The sequence below is a fragment of the Corylus avellana genome, chromosome ca3 (assembly GCF_901000735.1).
Source record: "Corylus avellana chromosome ca3, CavTom2PMs-1.0".
NCBI lineage: Eukaryota > Viridiplantae > Streptophyta > Magnoliopsida > Fagales > Betulaceae > Corylus > Corylus avellana.
Window position 1 is genome coordinate 12,274,726 of NC_081543.1, and position 20,040 is coordinate 12,294,765.

The 20,040-nt window shown below is 35.3% G+C and overlaps 1 protein-coding gene across 5 annotated transcripts; it reads left to right on the forward strand.

Moving 5' to 3' along the window:
• The first annotated feature begins 8,450 nt into the window (after positions 1-8,450).
• Positions 8,451-19,619, forward strand: LOC132173332 (uncharacterized). Of its 5 annotated transcripts, none has more exons than XM_059584808.1 (5): positions 8,451-9,351; positions 10,643-10,679; positions 11,360-11,596; positions 11,734-11,781; positions 19,230-19,619. In XM_059584808.1, exons 1-5 carry the CDS (start codon positions 9,026-9,028, stop codon positions 19,404-19,406), a joined length of 825 nt encoding a protein of 274 aa, XP_059440791.1. In that variant the 5' UTR covers positions 8,451-9,025; the 3' UTR covers positions 19,407-19,619. The 5 variants fall into 5 exon arrangements, with proteins under 5 accessions (XP_059440791.1, XP_059440792.1, XP_059440788.1 ...); XM_059584809.1 differs by lacking the exon at positions 19,230-19,619 and adding an exon at positions 18,217-18,379; XM_059584805.1 differs by lacking the exon at positions 19,230-19,619 and adding an exon at positions 18,074-18,856 and having other exon boundaries at positions 8,460-9,351.
• Positions 19,620-20,040: the final 421 nt, after the last annotated feature.

Below are 20,040 nucleotides of genomic sequence, written 5' to 3' on the forward strand. Positions count from 1 at the left end.
GCACGTGAATGGCGGAGGAGAATGGACGGTGATAGATCTAAAGTCCCAGCTCTAACAAAAGAAAAGAAGAGAGAATAAGATCAGTAGTAGGGGAAAAGCAGGGGGAGGGGAGGGGAGAGAGGAAGGGAGGCTTCTGCTTCTCCCTCCTCCTAAATGGTTCACGTACGTGGGGGCAAAAGGGTGTTTGCTTAGTCCCAAAAGGGATGTTTGCTCGACAAGAGGAGAAGACTTGGCTATACCTTTGATTAACTTCATTTTGCCTTAATCAAGTATACAAATGTAAATTTTGTTTGGAATTACCTTAAACATTTATTTGATGCTCCTTAATCATGGTGAAGCCCAATTTTTACCTATGTATCTCCAAGTTTGTTTCAAGACGTATATTGTTGATATCCTAATTATTTTAAGGAGTAATGCTTGAAAGCAACACTTTTTCCGGAATTTCGGAAAAAAGTAATGTAGGATGACAAAAGAGTAATTTTGCATTTATTCTTTTATATTACCATTTGCCATTCCACGTCACTTTCTCCTGATGAATTTCGAAAAAAAAATGATCCTAGCTCTCAAGCATTAATCTAGTTTTAAGATTATAAATTCTAATATCTTTTTAGTGGGATTGTGTATCCTCTTAGAACTAGGAGTCATATTCTTTTATTATTATTATTATTATTATTAAATCCTAATTTTCTTAGAAGATGATTATTTTGGCCTATAAATAAAGCTCATGTCAATATCCTAGAGGATTATTTTATTTGAATTTTTTTTTCATAAATATGCTATTTTATTACTAATTATCTCTGCTAGTGTAGGGTGACTTATTAATTACATCTATAAAGCAATTAGTTGCTAATTAAGCACATCTATAAAGCAAAATGTCTAACTTAATTTCCTCCATTTCAGGTAAAAATTTGTGATTATTTCCATGTCCACTACAGTTTTACAATTTTTTAATCCACTTATGTTTCTATCTTATTATTATTCTTAATCTTTTATAATTAGTTTGATACAGGAAATTATTATTCTATTTCCTAGTGGACTGGAAATTAACTTCAGAATTCCTCTGGGTACTTGAGGTGTCCCTCCAACTTGATTGTTGACTTTCTCCTTTGGGAAGCATGAAATTTTCTCCTCAATGTAAGAGGGGGACCCTTTCATAATGGTTGCTCATTTTCTTAACACCAATAAGATTAATGATTTGGAGTATATTTTAATAAAACGTTTTGATGTGACATAAAAGTAAAAACAATTTTAAGTATTTTGTGAGTATTTTGTGTTTTGAGTTGTTCATTAAAGTTTTTTGTTTTAGAAACAGGAAACAAAAGGGAGAAAAAAAAAATAATGATGATTTTGTTTATTGTTTAGCCAAGATGGGAATTTATTATACAAATATAGAATGGAAACAAAAAAAAAAAAAAAAAAGGTTCATCAATTAAAATTCAGATCAAAGTAGAGGGAAAGCTTTCCATTCCTGGCTTTCTCAGTTGGGTATCACAAGAAACTTGTAAAGATGCCAATCTCCATTCATTAATTTATGTGAGTTTACATACATAATGAGTAATGATAAGTATCATACGTACCTTTATCTCAACCTCTATTTCACTATACTGATATGACAATACTTTATATATATATATATATATATATATATATATATATCCACACAAGAGGGGGAGGGGGGATTCGAATTAGTGACTTTTACTTCATAAGGCGTGGTCTCTAACCGATTGAGCTATCTTTTGAGGACATATGACAATACTTATTGTTAGAACTAGTGGCTAATATTTTTCAGGAAGAGAGTAATATTGGAATACTAGTGGTTGGCCGAGTAGACGAAGTGGCTAAAATACATCTGTATAATTAGGATTTTTCATATTATGTTATAATCCTGAATCATTAATAATAGAAAAATAGCCGCACTCTCCTGTGGACATAGGCACCTTGCCAAATTGCGTCAATCTGTGTCTTGACTCTCTCTTAATCTCTCTTTTCGATTCCATATTATTCATCATTGTTATGCACAATAACAACACTTATAAACTCCTAGACCAACACTTGTTAAAATACAATAATTTAAAAAATAAATAAATAAATAAGTTTGTTAGGCCAGCCCAATAAAATAAAGGTATGATAAGAGTGTGTGTTCTAGCATTTTTCTTACATAATTATCAAAGTCTCATTTCCAAACTAACAAAAAAAATTTATAATTAATATACCACATTTTTATCTCATAACTATTTCAGAATGCTGACATGACAATCTCACCAAATATCTTTTTTTAATAAAGACCAATCTAAAAATTAATTAAGACTATCATATTAACCACATAAAACAATCACAAAATAAAAATATTATTTCTAGAATTAGCATTTACTCAAAATTTAGATTCATCCAAGAGGAAGAGTACCATTTAAAAAAAAAAAAAAAAAAAATTCTTCAAACACTCTAATGGGGCAAGATTGGGTAGGCTAAACGTCCCATGCCCACACGTGGCAGGCGTGGAAAGAGTGAGTGAGGCAGGTGGGGACCCTAGAGCCGTCAGATGTATAAAATGTGAGAGAATGATCAGTTTGGTGAGGCATCAGCATCGCCATCCGATTCATGATGGGGTCCCCATGAAGATTTCACAAAGTCAAAAACAAATCAAAAATAAGGATGACCCTTGGAAACTACAACAGGAACCCACCATCAGAAGATGGCTCAGTGGCACATACTGGGGAGACAATTGCTGCTTTCTGGTAGAGCTGCTTGGAGATTGAAGCAACAAGTCCTCACCCAGGTGGGGAAATCTGGACCCTACATTTGTTGTTTGATCTGAGCGTTTGGAAGCACCTGATCAAGACCGGGCGTACTAGACCCTACTACAAGTGGATAAGATCATAAGAGATAAGGTACGCATGTTGATGCAATTGAGTCTTGGTGGGATGCAACTTCTGTGCACTGTCCATATTCCGTTGATTCTATACTCAACAATCAACTCAAATCAAATGGTGACATGTTGAGGCATTACATCAATTAATAATGGAGAGATTAGGGGGGCTAATCTCGGTATCGAGGAATAAGTATAAAGTTATATATATCAATCGTAATTTAATCTATTTAATTAAATTGATCAGACTTATCAATCTTAACCTTTTAGTTTTGTATTAGATTTATGTCGAGGTTGCAGGTCGTGTCAAAAACTGATAATCGTAGTGTCATGTATCGAGTTCAGATTGTGCCGATACATGAGTATAAAACTATATACGTCAACGATTTAACCTTAACACTAATTTTGTTTTGGGTTCATATTGAATTCATTAGTCAGTGTAAAAATTATTGGCTTGTTTCAAATTTCATCAAGAGCAATGATAATAAAAGAGAAATGCTTCATTGACTTGATGACACATTTTCAAAATCAATAAATCTCATATGATATATATTATTTAGGAACAAACTTCTATTTTTCAACAAAAACCCTAACCTCCATTCTCTCTTTTTTCTCGAACAACCATATCACAATAACCACAAAATTATCATCAGCCATACAACACGCCACAACCTCAAACAGTCAAACTCAACAATTACAACATCCAAACAAAAATCAAAACACATATTCAAGCATTTCCTCAAAACAACCACTCTCATCAAAACATCAATAGATCAACAAACCAACTAATAAACTCAAAATACCAAAATAAAAACATTGAGAGTCAATAAAGTTTGACCTCTCTCTTTGGTTCTTGGATGATAGTGAAATTTCCCTTCACGTTTTAAGAAACTTGAATCGCACTTTAAAATTTTACCTCGTTTGAACAAACGCATGGCAGCTACGTTAAATTGAATGTCGATTCTCATTTACTCATGTGTCAAATTCTAATCGTTCAAATGAGCTTGGCATATCAAATATTGGTAGGCCATCTTCGCCTACCATTCCACGTGGCAGTAGATGCCGTTCTGTTTGAACAAATACGAGGCGCATAAAGAGAAATGTTATAAATTAATAAGTTCTCCATATTTGATCCATATTCTCTTACAATTAATTATTAGATTTATGGGATCCACCATTTACTTATGTGGGATATACATAAGTCTACAAATCAAATGGTTGATTATAAAGGAATATGGGTAAAATATGAGGAACTTATTAACTCCTAAAATTTCTCCATTCAAATGCACTGCTCCAATTTTAAATCTTGACCGTTCATTATATTATTTATTTTTCTTACACGGGTACTATACAAATGTTAAAAGTGCTTATTTTGAGAAAGAAAAAAAAGTAGGTATAAAGTTGACTTCTTACCTATAAAAAATAAATAAATAGTTATTGTGATTGTCCTGTAGCCACCTCCAACTAATGAGAGGGCTTGCTGCAGGGGTTAAGTCCCCTCCTTTCTTTCTTGTAGCCGCGTGTTCAAATTTGCTTGCGATAGTAGTTGCATGAACCTGAAGCTACTAAGAAGGGGTTTTATTAGCTTGTACTTTGGTGGGGTTGTGATGACAGACTCGCATTCCCAGATAGTAGTTATGGCTCAAATCGAACATTCCACAACGGGTGGGAACCCGATGGTCACGCTCAAAGGAAAAATTACACTGGTCGCCCCTTCCCATCCTTTCGCTTAGAAAAAAAAAGAAAAGAAAGAAGAGGTGGCCGTGTGGCCTCCCATCTCTAATCTTCTTTATTTTCTTGAAAAAATTTAAGTAATATTTTAGCTGTTACACCTGAAATTAAGCATATGTTTTCTTAAAGAAAGTCACTTCTATTCGGATGTGGTGTAAAACTTATTTTTACAGCATTCAATATAAATTTGACACATCAGGTAAAAACACCAACTGCAATGGAAATGAAGACATCGTATCTTTAATTTAAATCAATCCTACCATGCACTCACCACCGAACCCCTACCTACCTCTGAGCCCTCGCACACCTAAGACTCAAAAACCAACCAAAATGGTGGATTCGATTGTTTTATCAATGAGTATTTTGTCAATAAATAAAAATTATTTGGCGTGAAGGGTTATATTATTTTTTTTGTGTTTGAAGCTGAGGTGTATGCTTTCAATTGAAGGGTGCAAAACACCAAGTTTACACCATGACTTTATTAAAGTTATTATCTTTCTCAAAATATTCCTATAATAATGTTTAAAAAAGTTTTATAAAAAATGTTTTTAGTTATTTGTTAATCCTTATGAGAAAAATGTAATCATTACAAAAAAATTAAGCACATTTTTTTTCTTCAAAATATTCTTATAAGAAGGTATGAAAAGTTTTCTAAAAAATGTTTTATATTTTGAATTGTTTGTTGATGGTTATGAAATTTTGAAAATTTAAATCCAAAAGTTTATATATATATATATTACTTTGAGACTCTTATAACCCCTCCTCTTTTATCTGCTCTCTCTTTTTTTGGTTGCTATGGATATTGAACATTGCAAAGGGAAAATTTCAAATGTTAAGACCGAATATTTGTCGCAACCATTAAAGGGAAAGTTCAAAATAAGCAAATTATCGAACCTCTTGCAATATAAAAAGTATAAATTTAAAAGACACAAATAGATATAACAGTATTTTGGCAATATTAAGGGCTCGAATAATAGGATCCTCTTAATTTTGAAATCAAGATGATCTCGAGAGATTTTATGACCATCTTTTTATTTTATTAATAGTATATGTAATAAGGGTGGTCCTCTTATAGGATGGCGTGAAACATCTTACTTTTACGGCATCCAATAAAATATTGACACATTATTTAAAAATTCTAAATATAATAATTACAAAAGCGCCGGATCTTATTCTAAAAAAAATAAAAATAAATATAAACCCAAACAACCCAAAGACATCTCTTCCTAGTTTTTCCTTTCCACGATACCCCACAGTTCTAGCCCTAAAATACCCACCACCTCTTCAGCACAACTCTACTATCGGAATCCGCCAAAGCCACAGCAGAAAGTCATCGCCCGAAGCCACCATCTTTTAGGTGAAGTTTTGTGCCTCTCTATTTCCTTTCTTTCTTTAAAAATGGGTTTTGCTAATTAGAGAAAATGGGTAATAGAAATGTGTTTCAATTTGGGTATTGCTTGTGGGTGGCGAAATTGCCCTGGTTTAGTGGTTTTTTTTGCTAAGCATTATAACTCAACAAATCCTCAATTATATTAATTAAAAAAACAATGTTGTTATCTTTTCTTAATGAATATGAAAAGTAAATAAATAAATAACATTTTAAATAGAAAAATAAAAATAATAGTTAAAATTTTAAGCCAGGTATAAGTACTTTAAAAAAAAAAAAATTAATAACTAAAAAAAATGATTATTTAACTAAAATTTAGACATCTCTCATCCATCTCTTATTATTATTATTATTATTATTAAATCTACATATTTAATGGTATTTTGTTTTGTTTTTTTTAAAAAAAATGAAAGATGGAGGAATATCTCTCTCTCTTGTTATTAATAAGTAATGACACAATAAAGAAGGCATGTGGATGTACTCTTAAATAATTAAATTCAAAGCCCACAAAAGAAAAAAAGGGGAGAGGGGGTGAAATGTAGAGGAATCTTTACAGCAAAAACCTGCTACTCTACTGCAGAGGCAAGTACCATGATATTATGTGTTGCTTGGAAATCTATGTAGTAGCCCTGCACCACTCTCGTACTTATTCACAAATCTCTATAACGGGCAAAATGCCATGAAAATATTTTGCCTAACCTGCCAAATTAGTATAAAGCACTAAAATCCAATTCTGATTAATCACCCTAGTGGCCCTTTTTTTAATCCAATCGGCCACTTTTCTTTCTCTAATTTTGATATTCCCATGACTTTTTCTTTTTCTTTTTTTATTTTCATCCCCCTTTTTTTATTGAAGAACAGTTGATAACATGATTATGTCTAACCGACATGTTAATCAATCAAGCATGAAATTGATGACTTCTTAGAAAACAAGGTAGAAATCAATGACATTTTATCGAAAATCATAAGGGAGGACATTGAGATTCTTCCTTTATATCTACAATCCCCCAATGAAAGTCAAAACACATCCCCTCTTAACAAAAGATGAACAAAGTAACAGACATAAAGGACTCTTTTGCTAATTTTATTTTGGGGCGTGTTTAAAAAAATATATATTTTGATATGACATAAAGATAAACAAATATTTTTTAATGTACTTTTAAATTCTTTGCTAACGTTTTTATTTTAATAGTTAAAAACAAAATGGAGAGAAGGAAATTTTTTGGAGTAACTTCACTGAAAACTCCTGAACTTCTACCTGATTTGACAAATCCTCATAAACTTTAAAATATTTTAATTTAGTCTTCTGAACTTTTAATTGCAATAAATTTGAACCCCTCTATCAGATTTTAAACGTTAAATAACGTTTATACCCCCTGATTTTTTTTTTTTTTATTATTTTATAAAATTTCAACTTTACCCTTAATTTTAAAACGTTTTTTTTATTTAAAAAAAAAAAAAGAAAATCGGAGATATTTTGATATTTCTAACGGTTAAATTTGACGGAGATGATCAAATTGAGAACAATTGAAAGTTCAGGGGATTAAACTGAGAGATTTTAAAGTTTGGAGGGTTTGTCAAATCAAGTGGAAGTTTAGGGATCTTCAGTGAAGTTACTCCAAATTTTTTTGTATATGTTTGTTTCGATGTAAAACCTTTTATAGAAAAGATTTTTCATATTTTTCGATGTTTAGTATGACTGAAAATCTTAATTAAATCAAAAATATTTTCGGTTGACTAGGAAAACCTCATTTAAGCTAAGTAAAATGATTTCTTCTTCTTTTGTTTTTTTTTTTAAAAAATAAATTTTTATTAACAAATTTTCGAGTTAGAACTTCTCCTTATTGATTCATAATACTTGACCTTCTTCTCCATGTACTTTATCTTGTAGTTTATTTTCCTTCAATGCTACCACCACCGGAGGTTGTCGAAAGTGGCCGATCATCATCGTCAAAGGTGGCTGAAAGTCATCAGAGGCTATTGACTGCGGCTGTCTTCATCACTGATTTTTTGTACAAGCTAACTACTAAAAAATATTTTTAATTTCCTTAAATATATTTTTTAACACAACCAGGCTTAAGTTGGATTGAAATAATTTTTTTTCAATTCAATTTATTAAACTAATATGTTCACTTTTCACATCCACTTTTAGACATACATGTACAACTTATACGTATTTTAAATACATTAATTTAATAAAACGAAAACTTTCTCCAAAACAAAATTCCCTCTAAAAAGTTCCTTTAGAAAAAAAAAAAAAACTCTCTCAAACAAATCATTAGAAAAAGACAGGTGTCAGCAAGAAGCAGAGAGTAGCTTGGTTTTATACACACAAGAGAGTATGCATAAAACTGATAAACTGGCCAAAAATTAAAAATGTCTTGTAGCAGAGGGGGAGGAGATATCAGATACAAAATTGACTCGCTTCCCTGTACGCCTGACAGACAATGAAGTCATGCACATAAATTAAAACTCAAATCTTTGAAGTGAGTTAAGGCTCTGTACACTGTTCCACCACTCTCTCTCTCTCTCTCTCTCTGTGTGAGAAAAAAAGGTGCAAGTTTTCTCTCTCTCTTGCCACCCTCTCACTCCACACTGTTTCTAAACACCGACTTAACAATCCCCTGCCTCTTTCATTATTCACTGATACACACAAACGAACACGCAACGAAAGTGTGTAAAATGTCATCCGCCATTAAAATCCAGCCCCGTTTTGTACAAATCTAGTTAGACAAATGCATACCAGTATTTGAGAAAAAACTCACCACTGTTACCTTTTCTGGCTGCCCACCATTACCACACTCTGTTTCTCTCTGCTTTCTTCTTTCTCTCTCCCATCCTATCAGAGGCTCAAAGAAGACCCACAAAACCAGCTCACTCTTCCAGTCCTCCACATACGCACATACACGAAAGCCCTCAAGAAAACCCACAAACCCCTACGCTCACATTTTCTGTGTGTGTGTGTGTGTGTACACATGCGCTCCAGATTGGTCATGCTTCAATGAATTTGGATTCTTCATATCCATCTTCTTGGGGGGTGAATGGGTTGCATGGTCTCTCAGCTGGCGGCCAAGTTCGCCTTCTTTCCACCATCGCCGCCCACGTATCAGATCAAGAAACGAGACGATGGCAAGCTCACCGTGGTGTCGTCTTCCTCACCGTCGATGCCGATTCCTCTCGCTGACGACAATTCCTTGGACGTGTTGCTGATTGATACTAAGCGTGGCAATAAGATTGTTGCTTTTTATCTGAGGAATCCATGTGCTCGCCTCACCTTGCTTTACTCCCACGGCAATGCTGCTGACCTTGGCCAGCTCTATGACCTCTTTGTGCAGCTCAAAGTCAATCTCAGAGTTAACCTCATGGGGTTAGTCCCTCTGTTTTTGTTTTAATATATGTAAGATGCAGGATAATGGGTTTTCTTTCTTTTGTTGTGTAGCCATCTATCATGGGGTTTACACTTACAAATCTTACAATTTTTTTTTTTTATTTATTTATTTTTTTTATTTTTTTTTATGAAAAGCATAAATCTTTGTTTCATGGCTTTGATGCCTCTCTACCCTTCTATTGTTGTTGTTTTTTCTTTTTTTATAAGCGAGGTGGTTTGTGTGATTGAGATTGATTTTTCATTTACCGTCTTTTCTAGAGAGAATGTAGTCTTTTTGGAACTGGTTTTGTTGGGCTAGATCTGTTATTGGTAAAGATGATAGCTTGTTCGATCTTCTGACCAATAACTTTTCTTCTCAAGGTGTTAGTGGGTAATGGCATTTTCTTTTTTCACAATGAAAAGGTGAAAGTGAAGAAGGTTGGTGTAATAGTTTCCCTGGAGTTACCATTAGTTCTCACCAGTCTCTTTCCGCCTTTCTTTTTGGCACTCATTTTTACTTTCCCTTCCAGTATAAAGTAGTTGAATTTTTATTTTTTAAATTTTTTTTGCTTGGATGGGGCATGGCTTTGTATTTATCTTTTTTTTTGGGTGTTCTGTGCTTTTTGAGATCTGTAAGATTTTATGGCGTGAATAGCCAACTCGAAATATTTTGAACTTTCCAAGATCTACTTTTTCTTGTCATATGATGCACCGATTTTACTCTGATTTAGATCTTGGAAAATTCTAGTCTTATCTTTCTATTTTTTCATGTGACTATGACTCTGGAAAATTTTGAAAGTCCTGAATTTTCTCTCATTTTTGTTGAATGAATATAACCTTTTGTTTCTGCTTTAAAGGCGTTATTGTAATCCAAATTGTGATCTTGTTATCGACTTGATTAACACGCTTTTATTTAGAGGGATTTGCTTTCCATGTTGAACTAATCTTAGGTACAATGTGATGAATTTAAGCTTTAGTTAGAGTCTGTTTGGAATTGTGTTTAAGAAATAGAGTTTTTAAATCAAAAAGAGTTTTTTTGGCAACAGCTTTATTTTTAAGCTTTTGCTAAAAGTGCGTTTTGGTCATTTTTAGGCTTTTTGGACCCTTAAAAGCGCTTTTAATATTTTTACCAAACAAAAACTTTTTTCTTCAAACGGGCTTTTTGAGTGTTAAAAGCATTTTTAGGCCTCTTAAACGTAATTCCAAACAGGGCCCTTAATTTTGTAGTTCCTGCTTCTCTCCTGCCATTTGGATTTATGTTAATATCTTCCATCTGAATTTTATGATGCAGATATGACTATTCTGGCTATGGAGCTTCTACGGGTAAGGTAGGCTATGATTCAGTCTGAGCTGTACTATACTATGCAGTTTCATCATAGTCCTCCTTGACTTTCTTACTTGTTAGCGGTGACATCAGTTGGTAATGGTATGCTGATTTATGAGGTGCACTACCTTATTCACATTATAGAAGTCAGTAAGAGGAATGGACAATGAATGAGGACTGTTGAGACTTATCTTGTATAATTGACCAATAAAAGAAATGCATAAGCAAATGAGGCATACATTCTCAATCAAGATATGGAGCAATTTTAAGAAAAGTTAGGCATTCGGTTAGAATCATGAACAATTTACAACCTAATGAAAAATGTGATGGATGATTTTGATGCATCTAAAATCGTCTTATTTGTATACTTCAGAACTCTACTACAAAGTGGATGCATCATGTATATTGTCAGCTTGGTTTGGTCAGTCAGTCCTTATATTATCTAGATGAAAATTTTCTATATACTGATAGCCTCAATGTTGAATCATCTGATCAGGTTGGCTTCATGGTTTATGTGAACTTTGTTGGGATCTATGGACCTGATGGATCCTTTCTTCCTTCTATTTACCAGTTTGCATAATTTTTTTGGTTTTTCTTGTTAGATTTTATGTTTTAGAGAATCTCTGAGCCTTGTGGATCGAGTGGTTGAAGTGATTAATCATTTTTTGTCTTTATGAAATGCAGCCTAGTGAATCCAATACATATGCTGATATAGAAGCAGTATATCAATGCCTTGAGACCGAGTACGGAGTTAGCCAGGAAGACCTAATCTTGTATGGGCAGTCAGTTGGAAGTGGCCCAACACTGCACTTGGCAGCTAAGTTGCCGAGGCTCAGAGGTGTAGTTCTGCACAGTGCAATTCTTTCTGGTCTTCGTGTTGTCTGCCATGTCAAGTTCACATTTTGCTTTGACATTTATAAGGTAAGGAGCTCAAACCTGTTTCTTATGACAGATGTTGTGACTTATATAATGACTAATATGCTAGAACTGAGCATTATGTGCTGGTTTGTTGCTATTTCTGCTGCATTTGAAGCTAGTAACCATCCTATTTTGTGCAGAACATCAACAAAATTAAGAAGGTGAAGTGTCCGGTGCTGGTGATACATGTAAGTGTTTCTTGCCATGTTTAATAATTATAGAGCTCTATTTACCCAGTAGTTTTCTTGCTTGTTTGTAATTGGTGACTCAAGGGGACAACCACTTGAATGCATCTATTTTTATTGGAAAGATTGTTTGCTGATGGTTCTTGAAGGCTGAAGAAATGTTTGACTCTCCTTCCACTTGAATCAATTGATCTGATGATTGTATATGATATAGTTGAGCTTGTGAATGAATTCTCTGACACATGAGAACTTTTTCCACAAATGGGATAATCCTAACTGTCTGATGAAATAATTTTCCTGGCATCACTGTAATATTATACTCAAAAGGTAGAATTCTAATATATGCGATGTTCAAGTAGTCCAGGTAGTCTGGTTTTTGGTTATGATGAAACATGGCACCATTTCCATTTAGTCCTTTATCTTTTCATAAGTTATATTCAGTATAATAGAAAATTAGTCAAAAGGTTTGAATGGAAACATCTAAAAAGTGAAATGTCTTGAATGCATTGGATGCAGACACTAGTGCAGGAGTCTGACACTGATGTGCAAAAGAAAACAGGGGATTGTTCATCATTTAGGTTTTTATCTGATGGCTACTAGTACATCATATCTCCGTAAGGGAGTAGGCAGTCTAAAGCATATGTTGAAAGGTTACATGGAGTTAAAATGTAGGTTGAATAGCAGGTAGAGAATCTTGCAGAGAGAGGTGATGTGGAAAGGTTCATTAGGTGTTCTGCGAGTAGCACTGGTGTATCATTTGGTACTAATGAAGGTCAGTATGTACAGCCAGACATGGGGAACTTTCTTTTTTGTTTGGACATTTGTGGGTGATACTGTAAAATTGAATGCTTTATTGGAGAAGTCGAATAATGTTTAGACATGGGTTCAAGGTGCCCTGTTTCTTAAGTTGTTCTCAAAGTGATCAGTGAAATCTGTGAATTCCTTCTGTTGGGTTCACCACACGGTCTGTTTTTTTTTAGAGCTCTATTGGCATGGATGTGATCAGATGATTGCTTTTCATTTACTTTGGCATGGTTTTTGAACTACATTGATGGACGGAAGTGTAGTTATGGTGGAGTTAATTTACAGGATTGAGAATTGTGAATCTGTATCTGGAGGAAGCTGCAGTGTGTTGTATAGAGGGTCTTTCCATGTTCCAATTACTATTTGTTGCATGCTTGGAAAAAAAAAGTACTGTTTTGTTTCATTACCAACTGGAATGTTCGTTGGAAGCCAAGGTTCTTATGAAAATAGCAAGTATTTGAATTTATTAATATGCATCAAAGGGGAGATTTGGGGGTGATTTAAGTAAAAAGGGCATGGTAACAGATGCAATAGGGTTTCTTGTGGCAATTAGTAATTTCTTGTATGCAAGGTTGGGTACATTGTCATGTAATAGGCATCCTTTGTGTTGAAATCTTGAAACCTGGCCATTTCACAAAGTCATTCCTCAGGAGCAATTGGTTTAGATCTTGGGAAATATCATCTCATTGATATCTTGAGGAAACAGTTATGGGACTATGCAATCTGAAAGTGTAGAAATTTGCTGGTGACCTCTTAATCATATTATATTTGACTGCTGGTTTACCATGAATGATGAAACACACCTTTTAATATTAATTCTCTCATTTGCATCATATATAAGGAAACTAGTATTGTTCCCGAGCCTTATATATCTCACATATGTTAGTAGACTCATTGATATGGCTGCAGAATAAGCCTAGATACCTGACCCGATCTGCTTATTTAGAATTTTGATTTCTGGCCCACGTCAGGTTGGAAGCTGGAAATGAAGTGTTGGAAACCCAAAAACCCGACCCAATCCTAAATTGAATTTACATCAAGGAAAATATATATCCTTATAGCAAAAGGTGTTGTTTAGCTTCCATATATAAACCTATTCTGAGAAACCTTAACCATTTTCCAAGCATACCTCCCTTCATTTAAGTCTTTCCTCTCGCTTGCTCCCTCCATTTTCTCCTCACATCATAGCCTTCACTGTGTATCTCTGTTGCCGTTGCCGTTGCCGAACCACCACTAGTAAGCCCAACCTGCCTTTTGATATGAGGGGGTCGCTGATAGCTCGAAAATCCTTAGAAGTTGGGTCAGTTCGATAATGACATACCGATTCCTGCCTCTGTCAGGGTTGGAAGGCAGAAGGGGTGATTTCCAACCTAATCGAGTCAGTGCCCACCGTTACTCATTGATTTCTCATAGAGCACTACTTTCATTTCATAGCTGCATGTAAGTTTTTGAATGTTGTTATGCCCCTCCATCTTGCAGTTTCATTTGTAATCCCATAGTGGATTTTGGTTGTTGTTTCCCTAGATGTAGGCGTGGAGTCTAAACCACGTTAAATCTGATTGTCTCGTATACATGCAATTTTACTAGGAGGTGATGGTGACTTCCATAGTAGGGAAATGTAAAGTAAAGTTTTAGTGGTGAGCATTGGATTCTTGGTGTAACTGGCATTTGAATTGTTATGAAAAGGCTTCTACTCAAGGGGTTGGCTAGCAGAAGTGGAGCTTGGTATGGTATGATAGAAGATTCACTCTTGGAGGAGGAAATTTTGTTGGGATATCCATTTGTAAGTGGTTAATTGGTTAAGTGGTCCACTCTCACATCGAGCAGTAGTGACAAAAGTTAGTGGTTAATATGACATTGTAGGGAGTAAATCTATTGTAGAAATTTGTAATAAAATATAAAATGGAAGAAAATATGGTGGAAGTAGAGAGAAAGGGGGGCGAGATTTTGGAGTGGTTCGGCCTTAGAGGCCTACGTCCACCATTGGGAAGTGCCCTTTAGGGCTGCATTTTGCTTTTATTGACCTATACATGTTTGCAATACAAATTATCCTATTTATAGGAAAATGAAGTAGGTGGAGTGATATTACAATCACTCATCTATGGTAAATTCTCTAGTAAGGAAACTCTCTCAAACCTAATACGTAAGTGTCCTATATTCTGACATCCTCCTCAAACTCAAGGTAGAAGAAGCTTGAGTCTAGCTTGAGTTTGTAAAGAAAATAGCTTCTTTTTTTTTTTTCAATTGAAGTGGATCTGGTGTGGCTAGGACAAATGTATATGTGTGAGTTCGGCCCTCAGATGCGTTGATGAATAGATGGGGATCGTGTGCTGCAATGGCAAAAAGCTGGATGTGAGCTCATATAGGGCTAGAATCAGGTGCGACATGAAGCCAATTTTGGGTGTGAAACAAGGCAATGGATCTAGTCATGCTAGTAGGAGATGGTGTTGGTCCGAACAGGGACTGGGTGGTGGCCATCGATGGACAGAGTGGCTGTTGACGATGGATGTCTAAATGGTGGACCACGATGGGCCGATAGTAGCAGCCAGATAATTGGGTCGTGATGCTAGGCTGACAAGGGCCGAAATATTGGGCCAAACTAGACCGGAGGTAGGGCCAACTATAGGCCGAAGAATGGGTTATTTGGGTCGAATCGAGTCACATGAGACTATTGGTGATGTGTAGAAGCGCGTCTATGCTGGTAGAATCTTTAGGCAGCATGTGTTGGCGCGTGAGACCTCCATTTGGGTTGCTTTTTGTGGTGTTATGTAGATCGGCCTTCGAACTTCCAATTGATATTCTCATAGATTGGATAGAATGCTCGAAAGGCATTGATCCGAAGTAGACAATGGTTGAAGGCTATGAGGAACATCAGGAAGAATGCCAGGAGAGAGACACTATTAGGATGAATGTCGGAAAAAGGAAGGAGAAGTTTGGAGTCCACAAGAAAGTGGCTATGATATCCTTTTTTAGGGAGGTTGACACCTTCATGAGTCTTTCAAATATAGCATATTGGGACACTACTCTACTTAACAGCTTGAGCTTATGGATTTGAGCCTGACTATGCTATATTAGCACTCACACTTGTTATATCTTTCCAATGTGGGACTCAGGATTCGAACTCATGATATTTGTTCTAATACCATTTGTCACGACTTGGGAAAGCGCTAGTCACATGTATGCTATTACTTTAAAAAGACTAGTCAAGTTGCAATGGGAGCTTCCTAGAATCACTTAAAGCCCAATCCCACTTGATAAGGAAGCAATATGGGACTTGGTACCTATGAGCTCTTTTATAATTCACCTACACCATGTGGGCAGTTCATATTCTTAATGTGGAACTAACTTTTTGGGGGTGTTATAATTTTCCCCACTCAAATCCTTGACGTCACTGCCATTTCATGAAGTGTTTCAATGTCATATGGTGTTACTAGGTTGCTCTTGTACCATCTAGAAATTCATAATAAATTATAGAATGGAAGAAAATGTGGTAGACGCAGTAAGAAAGGAGAGTCGAGATTTTGAGGCGGTTTGCCCTAGAGATCTACGTGCACCATTGGGAAGTGCCCTTTAGGGTTATATTTTGCTCTTATTGACTTGTATATATTTGCAATACAAATGACCAAATTTATAGGGGAAATGATGTAGGTGGAGTGAAATAAGAAAGGTAATCAAATCTTATTACAATCACTTTTTTAGGGTAATTCTCTAATATGGAAAATCACTCAAACCTAATATAGAAGTCATATATTCTAACATTTGTTAGGTTAAGTTATTGTGTGAAGGTGGTGGCCTAACATTTTGAATTAAGTATTTACATAAAGACTTCCCAGGCGCCAATGTTCAACATTCACAAATCTTGATTCAAGAAAACCCCCACACTACTTTTCCTGTGGGAGAATCACGTTAGATTGAAGCTCCCCTCTTGGTCTGAAGCAGCAACCCTAGAAACATTTTTTTTTTAAATGAAAATTTCATTAAAGAAGCACAAGAGTTACAAAGCACTCCAGCTTAAACCAAGCTGGACCAAAAACTGCACCACACAGCCTACAACAAGCACTACAAACAACTATACAACTAAACTCAAACACATTACTTGAGTACAGTCAGAACTCAAGCCCCTCTTCTATCTAACTGTCCTTCATTATCTCTGCAGTATAACAGAACATACAAATCTGTAGAACAAACTCCCCTCCAAAAAAAAAAACTGCATATGCAAATTTCAGTAACTAATCTGCATATACAAATCAACCACAACCAAACTCAGATTCCTATAAATTTTTCCTTTTTTGTTTTAGTAAACTGATTCTTAGGGTTTAGGCTTGTATTAAATAGATCATGAGAAAATAGGTTTCAAGGGTATCTCAAGTTTATGCCCACAACTTTTGGTGCACACCTCAAGTGGAGGCAATCTTGAGAACTATTTCTCTAAATATTTTATAAGGGAAAAATGCAAAATCAGTCATTGTGGTTTACTTACTTCACAATTAGCTCTCCATGGTATCAAAATGAACTCAAAGGTCCCTAATGTACGCAAGAAATAATTTACTTACAGTCAAATTTCGTCCACTTAACATATGTTATTAGTGTGACATTGACTTAAATAGGAAACGCGTCACAATTTAGTGGTTTTGACGTGTCGCACTATTAGAATATGTTAAGCCAGTGGACGGAACTTGACTTTTAAACCTCAGGGACTTTTGAGTTCATTTTGATATCACAAAGAACTTATTGCAAATCAGGTAAACCACAATGACTGACTTTGCATTTTTCCCATTTTATAATGTAGTAACTCATAAAAAATATGGCATTGAAGATTTCATGCCTCAAATAAATCTGATATAAATTCTCAATAAACAAGCATAAAAGTCACAAGTTTTCTTGTGATTTGTGTGTGCACTCTAAATCATTTGTAAAGGAAACACATGCTTTTTTCTCACCCGAAAAAGTTCTCTTTTTTCTTTCTCAGTTTCACCACAACTGCTGTGTGGTCACCAAGGAATAGCCTTTATATTTCCCTCTTCTTCTTTGCCTTGTCTATGTACACAAAAGAAACTTAGTCCATATTCATTAAAATTATTGTTTTTAACGTTAACAAATAACTCAAAACACAACATTTCTAAAAACACAAAAACAATTTTCGCCTCTACATCACACATGAACATTTTTTCAAACCAAAAACAAAAGACACCTCCCAAAACACATTAACAAGCATACCCTTTGTTTCCTTAGTCGGTCAACCAAACATGGTGGATCCCATATTATATTTAATACTTGTGTGCACTAAATGGATTGTTGATCTAAATCTCTGATCACCAAACATGGAAGAGGAGCATCTATTTCGCTTTGTTTGGAGAAACTTTGATTTTGTAAGTGCTGGTATTTGATTTTGGCATGTGCCAAGCAAACAAACAATTCTGCTCTATGTAATTTATCTGTCCTAATTTCCTGTTCACAACCTATGTTGAAATGGGGTTGGATAAATCTACAGGGCACGGAAGATGATGTTGTCAATTGGTTACATGGCAATGGGCTGTGGAAAATGGCTAGGGAACCATATGAGCCTTTATGGATTAAAGGAGGTGGGCACTGCAACTTGGAGCTTTACCCTGATTACATCCGCCATCTTTGCAGATTTATCCAAGAAATGGAGAATATAACCACAGAAATCCGCCTCAAAAAGATCCGGCCGAGTCTGCGTAGGCCCTCAGTTTCTAACAGGTGCTGCAGAATTAAAATATGTCGACCAAAATGCCCTGATTGTTCAAGACCTAGTTGTACTTGTATCAAATGTTCCTGGCGGCCCAAATGCCTAGAATGTGGTAAACCTTCCTGCCCAGAATGTTGTAGACTAAGCTGTCCAGAATGTTGGAGACCCAGCTGCATAAAATGTTGCTGGCGACCCAAATGGCCGAAATGTTTGAGACTGAGCTGCTGCCTGAAATGTTTGAGACCGAGCTGCTGCCTGAAATGTTCGAGACCGAGCTGCTGCCTGAAATGTTCGAGACCTAGCTGCTGCCTGAAATGTTTTAGCTGGCAATGTTGTGTGGGAACAAGAAGTGGGTTAAACAGAAAGGAGGATGGCTAATGCAATTATGTGCTTTGTATAGATTGCTGAACTTGCTAACAGCCCTCTAATCTTGTGTAGTAGTGTACCAAAAGGAGGAAGTAGTTGTTACTTGTTGGATACTCAAAAGAAATTTGTAATTTAATTATTTTATTGATACTGGTGTATTCAAAAACTTTAATTTGATATGGGCTCTTTTAGAAAACATGCTGCTGGTAAACCTTAAGAAATTTTTAGACAGCTTATCTTGATTGTCAGAGTTGTTATTGGGTGTCCAAATCTATTAGGTTTTAAGTTTTTGGGTTACAGTCTCTCTTAACTTGTGTGGCAATTGTGTACTCTCTAGGCATCTATTTCTGCCAATAAGTAAAATTGGTGTCGTTTTGGATCCTATAAATTTCCTATTTTCTCCATGTTGCAAAACGTAAATCATTTTCTCCCTTATTTTTGTCATTTCATCGTTTGTTCCTCTCCACTCTCCTCTTTTCATTGCCCTATTTTCCATTATGCACCTTAAATCGCTTATTTTCGCTATTTGAACCATCTCTAAGGTTTTTGTCTGAATCCTCCGACATTTCAGGAGTGGAGGCGGTGCGAAAATGACCTCTGTTACAAGAAGAGTAAGAGATTTTCTGACTCTTCTAACCCCAATGGAGGTGGAATGCAAAGTCTCAATTCTCTCGACTTGGTGGAAGGCAATGCAGAAGCAACGTTTTGGTTATGGAGAAAATATTCCGAGAGAAAGAAAGGAATATGACTTGAGATGTTCTGTTTGATTTGAAAAAATATTTTGCAAACTCAAATCAAAATAATCAATGTTGTTGAGAAAAGTTTGATAATGAGAGTCTTAGTAATTGGTCTTAGAACTTTGCGTTTGTCTAATTACTAGTTGGGGGCAACCCACTAGATTCCTTTGGATGTATTAATATAAACATTGAGATTGCTTGGGCCTTAGGAAGTTGCCAATTGTAGCTTTTCAGTATGAACTCCAGTTAAATCAATGTTTTCTTTTTCCGTGATGAGCATGGACTCGTTGGGAAAACAGATCATCTCAATTTCAAATAAAATATAGAAAAATTGACTAGGCAAAATGATGGGACAAAATTATCTAAATTTTTACAACTTTTTACGTAAATGGCAAGATTTGTTTCCGGAGCGTTGACGATGAAGAACAGGACTGAGATCCTTATAATTGGGGATCTCGGAAAATTCCTTGTGCCCGTTATAATTAGACAAAGGGATGTGAGAGGGTCCGGTAGAGCGTATTCCTACCTCACTTGACTGTAATTCTCCTACCCTTCCCCTTTGGATGGAGGATTACGGTGAATTCTCATATCCAAAAGTAGGAAGGTAGTTTGGTAGCCAACTTTATATCATGGTCTTAAAACAAG

What these genes read in the sequence shown, in the direction of transcription:
- LOC132173332 (XM_059584805.1), top strand. Translation starts at nt 9,026, where the DNA reads ATGGGTTGCATGGTCTCTCAGCTGGCGGCCAAGTTCGCCTTCTTTCCA. An exon ending in CTCAGAGTTAACCTCATGGG is followed by an intron (nt 9,352 to 10,642) that starts GTTAGTCCCTCT and finishes TTTATGATGCAG; the next exon opens with ATATGACTATTCTGGCTATG. An exon ending in ATGGAGCTTCTACGGGTAAG is followed by an intron (nt 10,680 to 11,359) that starts GTAGGCTATGAT and finishes TATGAAATGCAG; the next exon opens with CCTAGTGAATCCAATACATA.